This window comes from Myotis lucifugus, unplaced genomic scaffold (genome assembly GCF_000147115.1).
Source record: "Myotis lucifugus unplaced genomic scaffold, Myoluc2.0 scaffold_404, whole genome shotgun sequence".
Taxonomy (NCBI): domain Eukaryota; kingdom Metazoa; phylum Chordata; class Mammalia; order Chiroptera; family Vespertilionidae; genus Myotis; species Myotis lucifugus.
Window position 1 is genome coordinate 665,994 of NW_005871452.1, and position 15,289 is coordinate 681,282.

Consider the following 15,289-nt stretch of genomic DNA (forward strand, 5'->3'; position numbering starts at 1 on the left):
CCTTAGGAGATGTATCTGTAAACATATTGCTATGAGAGATGTCTGAGATTTTGCTGCCTATGGTTTTTTCTAGGATTTTTATGGTTTCACGTCTTACGTTTAAGTCTTTTATCCATTTTGAGTTTATTCTTGTGTATGATATAAGTTCATTCTAGTTTCATTTTTTTGCATGTTTCTGTCCAGTTTTCCCAACACCATTTATTGGAGACTCTCTTGACTCCATTGCATGCTCTTGCCTCATTTGGCAAATATTAATTGATCATAATGTCTTGGGTCAATTTCTGGGTTCTCTGTTCTGTTCCATTGGTCTATATGCCTGATCTTGTGCCAGTACCACGTGGCTTTGTAGTATTACTTGAAATCTGATATTGTGATTCTTCCAACATTGTTTTTCTTTCTCAAAATCGCTGCAGCTATTTGGGGGTCTTTTTTGATTTCATATAAATTTTTGGAGCATATTTTCTAGCTCTGTGAAATACGCCATTGGTGTTTTAATAGTAGATTGCTTGCATTGTATGGACATTTAAATTATGTTAATTCTATGAAGCCATGAACATGGTATACTCTTCCACTTGTTTATATCTTCTTCTGTCTCTTTTTTCAACATCCTTTAGTTTTCAGAGTACAGGTCTTTTGCCTCCTTGGTTAAATTTATTCCTAAGTATCTTAATTTATTTGTTGCAGTGGTAAATGGAATTGGTTATTTAGTTTCTCTTTCTGAGAATTCATTATTGGTGTATAAAAAAAGCCATCAATTTTTGGATATTGATTTTTGTATCCTACTACATTGCCATATTCATTTATTAAATGTAGTAGTTTTCTTGTGAGAGACTTTAGGGTTTTCTATATACAACATCATGTCATCTTGTGAATAATGAGAGTTTTACTTCCTCCTTTCTAATTTGAATGCCTTTTATTTCTTCTTGTCTGATAGCTGTGGCTAGGACTTCAGTACTGTGTTGAATAAGAGTGGTGAAAATGGACATGCCTTTCTTGTTGAAGCTCTTTATTTGACCATCTATTTTGAATGATAGCCTTGCTGGATGTAGTAATCTTGGTTTCAGATTCTTGCTTTTCATTACCTTGAGCACTTCATGCCATTCCCTTCTGGCCTGTAGAGTTTCTGATTAGAAGTCAGATGTGAGCCTTATGGGAGCTCCTTTGTAGGTAACTTCTTTTCACTTGCTGCCTTTAAGATCCCCTCTTTGTCCTTAATTTTTGGCATTTTAATTATGACGTGTCTGAGCATGGGCCTATTAGGGTTCTTCTTGCTTGGGGTTTTCTGTGCCTCCTGAACTTGTTTCATTTTTTCCTTTATCAGGTCAGGGACGTTTTCTGCATTATTTCTTTAAACATGTTCTCTATCCCTTTCTGCCTCTTCTGGCACACCTGCTATTCTAATATTGTTACTTTTCACATTGTACCACAGCTCCCTTAAGCTGTCCTCCTGTTTTTAAATTGTATTTTCTTTTTGGTTCTCTGATTGAGTGATTTTTTTCAACCTTGTTTTCTAATTCACTGATTTGATCCTCAGCTTCCCCTAATCTGCTGTGTGTTCCTTCCAATGTGTTCTTTATTTGTGCTATGTCATTCTTTATTTCCGACTGTTTTTTTTCATAGTTACTATACCTTTTTTAATTTTGTTGAGCATCTTTACCATCATTACTCTCAATTCTATGTTTCATATAAATTTTTTATCCCTGCTTCATTTATCTCTTCTTCTGGAGAATTCTGTTGCTCTTTCATTTGGAGTTATTTCTCTAGCTCCTCATTTGGCTGTCTCTTTGGATTTGTGGCTATGTATTAGGTAGATCCATTATGCCTCTCAATCTCCAGTGCAGGACAGTGTCAAACGCTGTTTCTGACTAATTATATCAGGCAAAGACTTAAAGCCTCCAGAGCCTACCTCTGCCTACAGATTGACAGGATTCCACTTGAATGGCCGCATGCAACAGGGTGGGGCAGTTGCTTCTGCCTGGAAGCTAATTGTTATTTTTAGTCTCTTACATGGCCTCAGGGCAAGGTATTTTCCAATAGGATGGGTCAACTGTCTTCCTCTCAGGCAAGGCAAATGTTTGTATGAGAAAGATGACCTCTGCAGTGTGAGGGAATGACTCAGCACAAGAAACAGGGGTGTCTGCATTCTGAGCTCTAAACCCAGAGCCCCCAATCCTGGCTTCTGCTCACACAGCTCCAGTCCACTCTGCCCTCCCTCTGGCAGAGCACATGGTAGGTGAATCCACAGGAAATTTTGTGTTTTGGCCCTTTAAGAGGGTGCCTGAGAGAAACCAAGATGGCAGCATAGGTAAACACCGGAAATTGCTGCCTCCCACAACACATTAAAAAATACAACTAAAAGACAAAACGGACATCATCCAGAACCACAGGAAGGCTGGCTGAGTGGAAATTCTACAACTAGAAGGAAAGAGAAAAGCACACTGAGACTCAGAGGAGCTGCGGAAGTAAAGTGCAGAGGTACGGAGGGGCACGTGGCAAGGGCTGGCAACTGAGGAGTCGGCTCTCTTTTTGAATCGGGACCTTCAATTCTGAATGATAGCTTTGCTGGATAAAGTAATCTTGGTTGTAGGTTCTTGGGATTCATCACTTTGAATATTTCTTGCCACTCCCTTGTGGCCTGCAAAGTTTCTGTTGAGAAATCAGCTGACAGTCGTATGGGTATTCCCTTGTAGGTAACTGACTTTCTTTCTCTTGCTGCTTTTAAGATTCTCTCTTTGTCTTTTGCTCTTGGCATTTTAATTATGATGTGTCTTGGTGTGGTCCTCTTTGGATTCCTTTTGTTTGGGGTTCTCTGCGCTTCCTGGACTTGTAAGTCTATTTCTTTCACCAGGTAGGGGAAGTTTTCTGTCATTATTTCTTCAAATAGGTTTTCAATATCTTGCTCTCTCTCTTCTTCTGGCACCCCCATAATTCGGATGTTGGTACGTTTGAAGTTGTCCCAGAGGCTCCTTACACTGTCTTCATAATTTTGAATTCTTTTTTCTTTTTGTTTTTCCAGTTGGGTGTTTTTTGCTTCTTCGTATTTCAAATCTTTGACTTGATTCTTGCGATCCTCTAGACTGCTGTTGGAACTCTGCATAATATCCTTTATTTCAGTCAGTGTATGCTTAATTTCTAGTTGGTCCTTTTCATAACCTCGAGGGTCTCACTAGATTTCTTGAGGGTCTCACTAAATTTATCTGCAGTTTCTCTATATCCTGCAGTTTGCTTTCCTCCATTTCTGTCATTTGTGACCTGTTTCTTTGTCTCCGCATTTTTTATGCTTCCCTGTGTTGATAGAGTGGCTTTCTGTGCTAGGTGTCCTATAGGGCCCAGTGGCTCAGCCTCCCCAATTACCTGAGGTGGACACTCTTGGTGTACCCCTTTTTGGGCTTTGTGCACAGTCTTGTTGTAGTTAAGCCTTGATTGTTGTAGGTATCACTAGAAGGAATTGACCTCCAGGCCAATTGGCGTGAGAATCAGCTGTGTCTACAGTGGGAGAACTTCTGTGCTGGAGACACCCTTCTGGGGCAAGACTTGCTTCAGTGGGGCTTTGGTGCTCACTGAGTCTGCCCCCTGAGTGTGTCCCTTATGGATCTGAGGAGTTGTAATCTGGATGGTCCCACTCTGACCACTGGGTACACTGGCTCTTGGATCTCTAAGGAGGTGCTAATTTAGCCTCTGCCTGAGGCTACTCAGCAGGAGCTATGGAGAGATCTGCAGATTCCTTTTCTTTGTTTGGGGTTTTGAGGTGCCCAGATGAGGCCCAGCTGTGAAGCAGTGCAAGCTGCTATGGGGCCTTGGGCCTTCTTTTGGATGTTCTGGGTCTCTCTGACCCAGCTGCAGTTTGTTAGGTAGTTTTAGATTGCAAAGAGGCAGGCCATTCATATGCAAAAGCCTCTGCTGGCAGCTTGGGTGGGGCGGGGTCTCAGGGAATCAACAGGGTGGAGCAAACAGCTATGGCTGATCCTCAGGCCTGCCCTAAGAGGCCCCGGGTCTGTGTCCCGTGGTAATCGCTGCAGGTACCTCTGAGAGAAAGCCGCCCTCGAGTTCTACCGGATGGCAGACAGTTCAGTTTCTCCCCCTATGAGTCTGGGTCCCCAGAGACTAGCCCGGAATTGAAGTTGGGCCATCAGGAGCTTGAAAAAGACAACCGCTTCCTCCGTTGCCAGCCCTTTCCGCGTGCGCCTATGTACCTCTGCACTTCCGCACCTCCTCTGAGTCTCAGTGTGCTTTTCTCTTTCCTTCTAGTTGTAGAATTTCCACTCAGCCAGCCTTCCTGTGGTTCTGGATGATGTCCGTTTTGTCTTTTAGTTGTATTTTTGAAGTTGTTGTGGGAGGCAGCAATTTTCGGTGTTTACCTATGCCGCCATCTTGGTTTCTCCTCCTCTGCCGCCATTTTTAATCTCTGGTCAAATGAATTTTGACAAGAGGGCCAAGACCGTTAAGTAGGGAAAAAAATAGTCTCTTTAACAAATGGTGCTGGGACAGCTGGACATCCATATGCAAAAGAATGAAGTTGTCTCCTACCTCACTCCAAATATAAGAATTAACTCAAAATGGATCAACGACATACATATAAGTGCTAAAACTACAATACTCATAGAAGAACACATAGGTGTAAATTTTCATGACTGTGGGTTTTTAGATATTATTCCAAAAGCCCAGCCACAAAAAACAGATAAATTGGACTTTAACAAAATTAAAATGTTGATACGTCAAAGGACATAATCAAGAAAGTAAAAGGACAGCATACACAATGGCAGAGAATATTTGCAAATCATTCTCTAATAAAGGCCTAATAGCCACAGTATACATAAAGAACTCTCATAACAACAACAGAAAGACAACCCAATTAAAAAATTGAGCAATGGACTTGAATAGACATTTCTCAGAAGATGTACAATGGACAATAAGCACATAAAAAGATGGTCAACATCATTAGTCATTAGGGAAATACACAGTAAAATAAAACTTCATATCCACAAAATGGCTATATTTTAAAAAATGGGAAATAACAGACGTTGGCAGGGGTACAGAGAAATTGATATCTTTGAACATTGCTTGTAGGTATATAAAATGGTGTCTGTCACCTTTGTTGAAAACATTTGGTGGTTCCTCAATAAATTAATCATAGAATTTCCATATGGCCCAGCTCCTAGGTACCCCATGTTCCACTTCTAGGTTCCACTTCTATATACCCAAGAATATTGAAAACAGGAGTTCAAATAGAAACTTGTTTACAGGCATTTATAGCTTGCTATTCACAGTAGCCAAAAGTTAGGAACAACCGAAATGTCAATCAACAGATGAATGGAGAAGCAAAATGTGGTCTATCTGTAGAATGGAATATTATTCAGCCATAAAAAGGATGAAGTACTGACACATGCTACAACATGGATGAACTTTGAAATCATTATACTAAAGTGGAAGAAGCCAAACACCAATGGCTGCAGGTGACTCCTTTCATATGAAGTATCCAGAGTTTGAAAACTTTAGAGACAGTTCAGTAGTTGCCAGGGCTGGGTTAGGGGGAGCAACTGCTTAATATTTTGGAATTTCCTTTTGGTCAGGAACTAGATAGCGATCATTGTTACACAGCATTGTGAGTTTACTAAGTACCACTGAATTGTACACTTTATAATGTTAAAATGGTAAGTTTTTTATTATTTCATTTAGCTGCAATTTTTTTAAAAAAGTGCTATAAAACCACTGGAAAGCATTTTAGGACAATTGAGAAATGTTTATATATATCTATGTGTTGTTACGCAAACTTGCCTCCATTACATATTTGTAAGCAGCTTTGAGATCACATCACGCACACTGCTCTCCACCACTGCGCTGCCAATGGTGGGTGTCGGTCCTCTACGCTAGGGACGCGGGGCTCCTCATGCTTGAGCAGCTGGGGACAGTGTCAGCATCATGCCTTTGACTTTTCCTGGTCATCCTGTAAATGTGATCTAAGTTGTATATTTTCATGGACATTTTGTTATTTCCGTTAACTTCGTAGAAATACCATCCATCATGTAGAAGCATTTGGTTTCCTTGAGACAATATATGAAGTGTTAACCACAAAATATTATGTAGTGTTATTGCCTTACGTCTTTTGAAATTTTATGTAAAGGTAATATGTACAATATAATTATTTTTTTTCTTCTAAATCTGCAAAAATGTGGACTTTGAAATCATTATACTAAAGTGTTCTTAAAAATGGCTAGTTGAAATATTTGACAGAATTTCCAATCTTTTCAGCCTTTAAAAATTCAATAATTTAGGCCTGCTGGCGTGGCTCAGTGGTTGAGCATTGACCTGTGAACTAGGAGGTCACGATTCGATTCCTAGTCAGGGCACATGCCTGGGTTGTGGGCTTGATTCCCAGTGTGGGGCCTGCAGAAACATCAGTGATTCTCTCTCATTGTTGATGTTTTTATCTCTCTCTCCCTCTCCCTTCCTCTCTGAAATAAATGAAAATAATTTTTAATGAAATTATAAAAAACTTCAGTAATTTAGTCTATATAAAATACAATAGCTTAATTCCATTTTTGCTTAAATAAATTGATTTAAAATTAATATACATTTTTATAGAATCATCTGTATCATTTATTTCTATATCTTAGGTAATATAGAAAGTTAAAAAGCAGTTTACAAATTTATATGTATATTATCTTTGTTATGATTACAACTAAAATACATTGCATAGTAAACAGGCTAGAAAGAAATAAAACAAAATAGTAACTATGGTTTTATAAATATAGTTGTAGGACAACTAATTACTTTATCTATTTTCCAATACTTTTATAAATGGATTCTATGCATGATTTTTAAAATTAATTCAAAACTTCTTCGTAGATTAAACCAAAAGATAAGTTTAATTTTTAAAAATTATCTTCATGGAGGTTCTCTCTCTCTCTCTCTCTAGTACTGTTTTCTTACCTGGTAGCACATTGTAGCTTGATTCTACTCCAGGAAAAGTTAAAAAGGATTCAAACTCCTCCTCCGTGCTAGAATGCAAGTTAACCATGGGAAGTGCTGCCGCTGGCATCACCACTGTTGTTTGCTGAATTCTGGGCTGCCTGCTGGACCTGTGGTTGGGCGAAGAACTTTTCTTCAGTCTTCTGTCATACATCTTCCTCCTTTGCTTCCTAGGACTTTCATCATTTTGTACAAAGTCAATTTGAAAAATGATAAGCAGAAAAACACAAGACAAACCTGCAAACTTCATGCTTGCGTTTTCACCATCTAGTTTCTAAAATGAGAATGAAACAATTCCCGAGTTAATGATGACCAAATTTTTACATCTGAAAACTGACTAATAATTGCCTATATGCCTCAGCAGCAGTCTTTGAGAAATATCACATATGATATATGGAATCTGTGCTTCAGTATTATTGCCAAGTCAGAATTCAGAATTTTTCCATCAGAATCAGACTTCTAATATTTTTGTTTCCTGACCAGGCAAGAGCAGACTTTTTCTATAAAGGACCAGACAGTAAATATTTTAGGCTTCACGGGTCATATGTTCTCTGTTATAACTACTCCCCAAAGCCATTGTAGCAGGAAAGCAGACAGTCTGTACACAGATGAGTGTGACTCTACGCCAATAAACCTCTGTTTATCAAAACAGGCGGTGGGTCAGACGTGGTGCCTGGGTCAGTTTGCCAACCCTTCTCTGGAGCGCTGAGTTGTAGGATTTCCAAGGTCCTCAGGAGATTTCTTTCCACCTGTCTGCCAAGTCATTTTGTTACCGACGCTATCTAAAATCCATTTTCCCTGCTCTTCTTTGTTCTTTATTCTCTAATAGCTTTATAATTTTATTGTTGAGGGAGGGACATGATTGCACTATATAAAAATAACGGGGGCCTGGCTGCATGGCTCCGTGGATGAGTGTCAACCTAGGAACCAGGAGATCACAGTTTGATCCTGGTCAAGGGCACATGCCTGGGTTGCGGGCTCCATCCCCAGTGTGGGGGCATGCAGGAGGCGGCCGATCAATGATGTTTCTCTCTCTCTCTCTCCCTCTCCCTTCCTCTCTGAAATCAATAAAAAATATGTTTTTAAAAATCATAATAAGGGGAAGTAGCATCAATTATAAAGAGGTAAGGGGCAAAAGTAACTCTTAATTAGCTGGTTTCAAGAGCAGCACAGGGCCCTGCACGTGGGGAAGCTGAGAAGCGTAGTTGAGAAACACCTCAGTGCTCTGGGTGAGAAGACTGTGACAGTAGTGTTGTCGTCGGGCAGGATGTCCCAGGCTCTGTAAAGTCAGGTGCAGGGACAGGTAAAGAGAAACCCTTCAAAGGTGATTACAGGGGCTTTGTTGGAGGATCACCCGGCCATACACTCTGACCTGCAGAGGGTTTGTGCAGTGTCCATTTTCTGTCTGAGCTGCGAGTAGCACCCCACCCTCACCTCCGCTGGCAGTTCCTCCCTTGCACTCTTCCCAGGTTCCCTCACTGTCAGTACTCTGATCAACTGCCCTCTGCACACAGCCAAGGTATGAGGAGGAGAACCTGAAACCCCAGCAATCCTAAGGACCCAGGATCCTCCAAGTGTATCCCACTCCTCACAGCCCCCTTGTTCATCTCTGTCAACCAGGACAAACCTGTTATATTTCAGAAAACATCACTTTGGCTGGTGAAGACCAGGGATGGGAAAGGCTCCAGGTGCTGCTGCTACAAAGATTACAACTTCAAACTGCCCTGGAGGGACTTTGAGAGCTCAAAGGGCCAACAGTGGCACAGAGCCTGTCAGCCAGCAACCGTGGTGGGACCTTAGGAAGTAACAAGTGACCCTCTAAGCATGTGACTCAGCCTTTCTGGGTGAGAGTGGCCTGCTGACATCCAGACACTCCTATCTGCTTCCAAACCTCGGGAAGGCTGTGGGGACCCCAAGGGCATCTGAAGAGAAGATTGTGTACTGGAGGCAAAGAAGGCCTTCCCTATCACAGTGCCTACCACCCAAATGTATATAAAGTGGAGATGACCAGTGTCAAGTCCAGCCAAATATTGTGAGCTTCTCCGTAAAAACCTATAGTGATTATAGCAAAAACAGAGTTGCCACCCTGGGTTCTTTGCCTCTGTACAAATGTCATTCCCTGACATTTTCCCCCCACTGACATCTTTTTTCCATTCTGCCATATGGTGCATCACCTAGAGGTTAAGAGTAGGAGCACTCTTTTGTGGGGGTTTCCATTCCTGCATTACCAGCACTCCTGCCAGTTAGACAACTAGTGATCAGAGTGGATCCATGAAGGGGCAGCTCCCAGAGAAGTTGAAGGACGGGTCATGGTCACTTCTGAGAGAACTATCAGCCATTCCAATTTGGTAACGAGACTTATCAAGTCTGACTTTTACTGCCAGCCAGATGGAGTAATAGACCACATGTACCTTCCCACCTGAAAATTTGACCAAAAACTTGAAACACCATTTTCAAATATTAGACATGGAACAGCATAAGACAGGGATCCTGGGGCGGGGTGAGGGGCACAAAATCCAATGTGAGCCCCTGCTTATTGCCTAGAGCGAGTTCCTTCCTAGGCTACAGCCCAGGGAGGGCCCAGGCTGAGCCCCACAGTCTGCCTCAGTTGAAAAGACAGACCTGGAGGTCTGGAGACACCAGAGAGGCAAGAGTCTGCAGGTCAGAGTACAGAAAGGTGAGAGCTACGCAGAAAGCCACCAGAGACCTCTAGTCTTCCACTGAGTACTGAGTACTGACTAGCATCTCTGCATGAATAAACTGCTTGACGCTGGAGAAACAACTACCAGGAAGGAAAAATCACTGGGGCTTGAAAAAGCCTGGGCGGCAGAGTTTGTGTACCCACCGATCAGAGTGGAAAACCTGTACTTCATAGAGAATCAGGCAGAGTTCTCAGGACACTGGCACAGCAGAGGGGAAAGAATTCACCCTAAGCTAATAGCTGCATTGATTCCACTGAACAAGCATTTCCAAGAGAATCAATACTATCTACAATAATTTACCATTTCCCAGAACACCTAATGGTGCTTGAGAATTTTTACCTGGCTCCCAAGCAGGAAGAGTTGACCCATAATGATGAGAAAAATCAGTCTATTGAGACCAATGCAAAAATGGTTCAACTGACATGATTACTAAGTAGTTTATTAAAAGTTACTATAGCCCTAACCGGTTTGGCTCAGTGGATAGAGCATTGGCCTGCAGACTGAAGGGTCCTGGGTTCAATTCCGGTCAAGGGCATGTACCTTGGTTGCGGGCACATCCTCAGTGGGAGGTGTGCAGGAGGCAACTGATCGATGTTTCTCTCTCATCGATGTTTCTAACTCTCTATCCCTCTCCCTTCCTCTCTATAAAAAAATCAATAAAATATATTTTTAAAAGTTACTATAAATATATTCATGTGTTTGAAAAGGTAGAAGAAATATATTAGAGATTCAAATCAAACTTTTAAAGATGAAAACTACAATGTGAGAGATAAAAAGTTACATGATAAGGGGTGAATAGCACACTAGACATTACAGAAAAAATGAATGATCTTAAAAACATAGTTCTAGAAATTATCCAAAATGAAACACATGCACACACAAAAGGCTAATAAAAATGTCAAGCAGATCAGTATGTGTCCAGGGAGGCACAGGCACATCCTATCTAATAATAGAGAAACATGGTAATTAACCGTAACTTCGCTATCCTTCCCATTGGCTAATCAGCGAGATGTGCAAATTAACTGCCAACCAAGATGGCGGCCGGCAGCCAGGCAGCTGAAGTAAACAGGAGGCTTGCTTGCTCCAGTGACGGAGGAAGCCAAGGTTCCCCGCCTGCCGCCGCCCAGCTCTGAGCTGCAGTCTAAGCAACTATGTTGCAAATATAGAAGCTAAACAATCCCCAGAAACCTGCTTTCAGCCAGCCGGGATCTCAGAGCTGGAGTCGCAACAAAGTTTCAAATACAAAAGGTAAACAAAGCCCAGAAACCTGCTTTCAGCAGCTGAGGTCTCAGAGCTGGAGCCGAGCCTCAGAGCTAAAGCCGGCTCTCAGCTCCAGTGACAGCCATAGAAGGTAAATAAATCCCAGAATAAAGAAAAAAAGGAGAGGTTGGGAGCGTCAATCACCCGCCAGCCTGAAAACGGCCCTCAGCCCCTCACCCAGACTGGCCAGGCACCCCAGTGGGGACCCCCACCCTGAAGGGTGTGTGACCAGCTGCAAACAGCCATCATCCCCTCACCCAGGCTGGCCAGGCACCCAAGGGGGACCCCCATCCTGATCCAGGACACCCTTCAGGGAAAACCAGCCAGCCCCCACCCGTGCACCAGGCCTCTGTCCTATATAGTAAAAGGGTAATATGCCTCCAAGCACCGGGATCAGCGGAGCTGCGAGGCCTCCCGAACCCGGGATCAGCGGAGCCGCGAGGCCTCCCGGCCTGGGATCAGCAGAGCCTCCCAGCACCCGGATCAGCGGAGCAGCGAGGCCTCCCGGCACTGGGATCAGCGGAGCCGCGAGGCCTCCCGGCACCGGGATCAGCAGGGCCACGAGGCCTCCCGGCACCAGGATCAGCAGAGCCGCGAGGCCTCCCGGCACCGGGATCAGCGGAGCAGCGAGGCCTCCTGGCACCGGGATCAGCGGAGCAGCGAGGCTTCCGGCACCGGGATCAGCGGAGCCTTGAGGCCTCCTGGCCCCTGGAGCAGCATGACAGGGGGCAGCGCCCAAACCCCCGATCGCCCTGCGGCTCTTGTGTGACAGGGGGCGGGGCCACAACCTCCCAACTGCCCTGCTCTGTTCGTGACAGGGGAAGGCGCCCCAACCCCCTGATCGGCCCTGCTCTGTGCCTGATAGGGGGGAGCTCCCCAACCCCCTGATCGGCCCTGCTCTGTGTGTGACAGGGTATGGAGCCCCAACCCCCCTGATGGGCCCTGCTCTGTGTGTGACAGGGGGCAGCGCCCCAACCCCCTGATTGGCCGGGGTTGTGCCAGGGGTGGTGCCACAACCCCTTGATCCGCCTTGCTCTGTGTGTGACGGGGGTGGCGTCGCAACCTCCCCATCGACCCTGCCTTGAGTGTGACGGGGGCGGTGCCCCAACCCCCCAATCGGCCCTGCTCTGAGCCTGACCAGGGGCTGCGGGGCAGGCACCTAGGGGATGGGCCTGCCTTCTCCCACCCGGGAGCGGGCCTAAGCCAGCAGGTTGTTATCTCCCGAGGGGTCCCAGACTGTGAGAGGGCACAAGTGGGGCTGAGGGATACCCCCCCGCCAGTGCACAAATTTTTGTGCACCGAGCCTCTAGTTTATATATAAAGAAATAAAGACCAATCACTTTTTAGGCTTGATGAAAATCGGTTAAATAGGTTAAAGTTAAGAGGATGGAAAATGTATATATTATGGAAGACAAGGTAGTGAAAAACACTCAATCAGAACAGCAAAAGGAATTTTATAAGAGGATAGTTTAAGGGATATTAAGAATAACATCATTTGTTTCATAGGTGTACCAGAAGGAGATAGTAAGGACTTTGAAAACTTATTTGAAGAAATAGTGACTGAAAACTTCCCTAAGCTGGCAAAAAATATAGACATACAAGTGCAGAAGCACAGATGGACCCAAAGAGCCCCACACCATGGCACATCATAATTAAAATACCAAATGTTAAAGATAGAAAATCTTAAAAACATAAAAAGAAAAGCAATTAGTTAAATACAACAGAACTCCCATAAGACTGTCAGCTGATTTCTCAACAGTTTTGCCGGCCATAATGGATTGGGAGGAAATATTCAAAGTGATAAAAAGCAAGGACCTACAGCCAAGACTACTCTATCCAGAAAGGTTATCACTTAAAATTCAAGTCAAGATAAAGAGCTGGCCAGATAAGAAAAAGTTAGAGGAATTTATTACCACCAAACCCATGCTATAAGAGATGTTAAATGGGCTTTTCTAAGAAGAATAAGGCGAAAAAGGACATAAATATGACTAATAAAATGGCTATATACCTATCAATAATAACTTTAAGTATAAATGGATTAAATGCTCCAATCAAATCTGTAACGTGGCCGAATGGATAACAAAACAAGACCTATATGAATGCTGTCTACAAGAGTCCCATTTCAATTGGAAAATCACACTCAGACGGAAAGTAAAGGGATGGAAAAAGATATTTCATGGAAATGGAAATTTGAAAAAAACGAGCTAAGCTAGCAATACTTAATATTAGATAAAATATTCCTAGAAGTGGGATCACTGGGTCAAATGGAAGTTCCATTTTTAGTTTTTTGAGGAAACTCCATACTGTCTTCCATAGTGGCTGCACCAGTCTGCATTCCTACCAGCAGTGAACGAGGGTTCCTTTTTCTCCGCATCCTCTCCAGCACTTGTCGTTTGTTGATTTGTTGATGATAGCCAGTCTGACAGGTGTGAGATGGTACCTCATTGTTCCTTTGATTTGCATCTCTTGGATGATTAGTGACTTTGAGCATGTTTTCATATGTCTCTCAGCTTTATGTATGTCCTCTTTCAAAAAGTGTCTATTTAGGTCCTTTGCCCATTTTTTGATTGGATTGTTTCTCTTCCCTTTGTTAAGTTGTATGAGTTCCCTGTAAATGTTGGATATTAAACCTTTATCAGAGATAACATTGGCAAATATGTTTTCCCATGCAGTGGGCTTTCTTGTTGTTTTGTTGATGGTTTCTTTTGCTGTGCAGAAGCTTTTTATTTTGATATAGTCCCATTTGTTTATTTTCCCTTTAGTTTCCAATGCCCTAGGAGCTGTATCAGTGAAGAGAGGAGACATTGGGGTGATAAGGACACATTTGTAATATCTTAATCAATAAAGGGGGAAAAAAGATTGAAGGCGAGCACTTAATTTAAAAAAAAAACCTCATAGATTTTTGTATATCTACCAAAAATTTTAATTATTTGAGCCATATAAGAAAGAAACAGCACCACTTATAGTTTGGTGGGTTTTTTTGGAGGGGGAGGAGTGGTTGTTTATTTTAGAGATAAAGATGTTTACATAGAAACTTTGGAGTTGCTGTGTGGGTGCTAAGAGACCCATGTCAACCCACCCGGTGACCATCCAAACTCTAATAAAACTTCCCTGGCCATTGGGAAAAAAAATATTAGACAAAATAGATTTTAAAACAGGATATAATAGGAGACAAAGAAGGACTTTTCATAATGATCAAGGTATCAATCCAACAAGAGGATATAACCCTTATAAATATTTATCCAATACAGGAGCACCTAAATACTAGGTATACCAGTTAGTAATGCGGATTTTTTTCAATAGATGGAGTTACACATATGTTGATATATATGCATTTGATATGTATGCTATTTTGTTGTATTTACAGCAAGCTTCAAACTTCATATGTCAAATTTTCTGAAGGTGTTAACATCATAGATATTTTTACGCTTAAATATGTCAAATTTCGTGCCAAAAAGCATTTATGGGAAGTTTTAATTCATTACTTTATTTTGAAGAAAAGTGCTGCTGAAAGTTATCATATACTTCGGGAAGCTTATGGTGAACATGTTCCATCTCAAGATACTTGTGAATGCTGGTTTAAATGCTTTAAAATTGATGATTTTGATGTGAAAGACAAAGAACATCCAGGTCAACCGAAAAAGTTTGAAGACCAACAATTACAAGCATTATTGGATGAATATGCATGTCAAACTCAAAAAACAACTTGCAGAAAGATTAAATGTTGCTCAGCAAACAATTTCCAATCATTTACAAGCAATGGGAAAGATTTTAAAGGAAGGAAAATGGGTGCCACATCAACTGAACAAAAGACAAATGGAAAACCAAAAAGTCATCAGTAAAATGTTGCTTCAATGGCACAAAAGAAAGTCTTTTTTGCATCGAGTTGTGACTGGCGATGAAAAGTGGATTTACTTTGAGAATCCCAAACGCACAAAATCATGGGTTGATCCAGGTCAACCATCAACATTGACTGCAAGGCCGAATCGCTTCGGAAAGAAGACAATGCTCTACGTTTGGTGGGATCAGGAAGGTGTGGTGTATTATGAGCTTCTAAAACCAGGTGAAACCATTAATACTGATCGCTACCAACAACAAATAATCAATTGGAACCACACTTTGATCATGAAACGACCAGAATGTTCCAGAAGACACGGCAAAGTAATTTTGCTTCGTGATGATGCACCATCACACACTTCAAAACCAGTTAAAGACACGTTAAAAGATCTTGCCTGGGAAGTATTAACCCACCCACCGTATTCACCAGCCCTTGCTCCTTCGGATTACCACTTGTTCTGATCGAAGGCACACGTACTTTCTGAGCAGCACTTCAAACGTATGAGAAGTGGAAAATTGGG

The 15,289-nt window shown here is 42.4% G+C and overlaps 2 protein-coding genes across 3 annotated transcripts in view; one reads left to right on the forward strand and one right to left on the reverse strand.

Moving 5' to 3' along the window:
• Positions 1-15,289, forward strand: part of CENPP (centromere protein P) — a 217,401-nt gene that overhangs the window by 169,565 nt on the left and 32,547 nt on the right. The window lies entirely within an intron of this gene.
• ECM2 (extracellular matrix protein 2) overlaps positions 1-15,289 on the reverse strand; it is a 76,487-nt gene that overhangs the window by 42,876 nt on the left and 18,322 nt on the right. For both annotated transcript variants that reach the window (XM_023743626.1, XM_006102199.3), the window contains exon 2: positions 6,931-7,243. In XM_023743626.1, coding sequence (XP_023599394.1) covers positions 6,931-7,219 — 289 coding nt within the window. In that variant the 5' untranslated portion in view covers positions 7,220-7,243. The remainder of the gene's footprint in view (positions 1-6,930; positions 7,244-15,289) is intronic.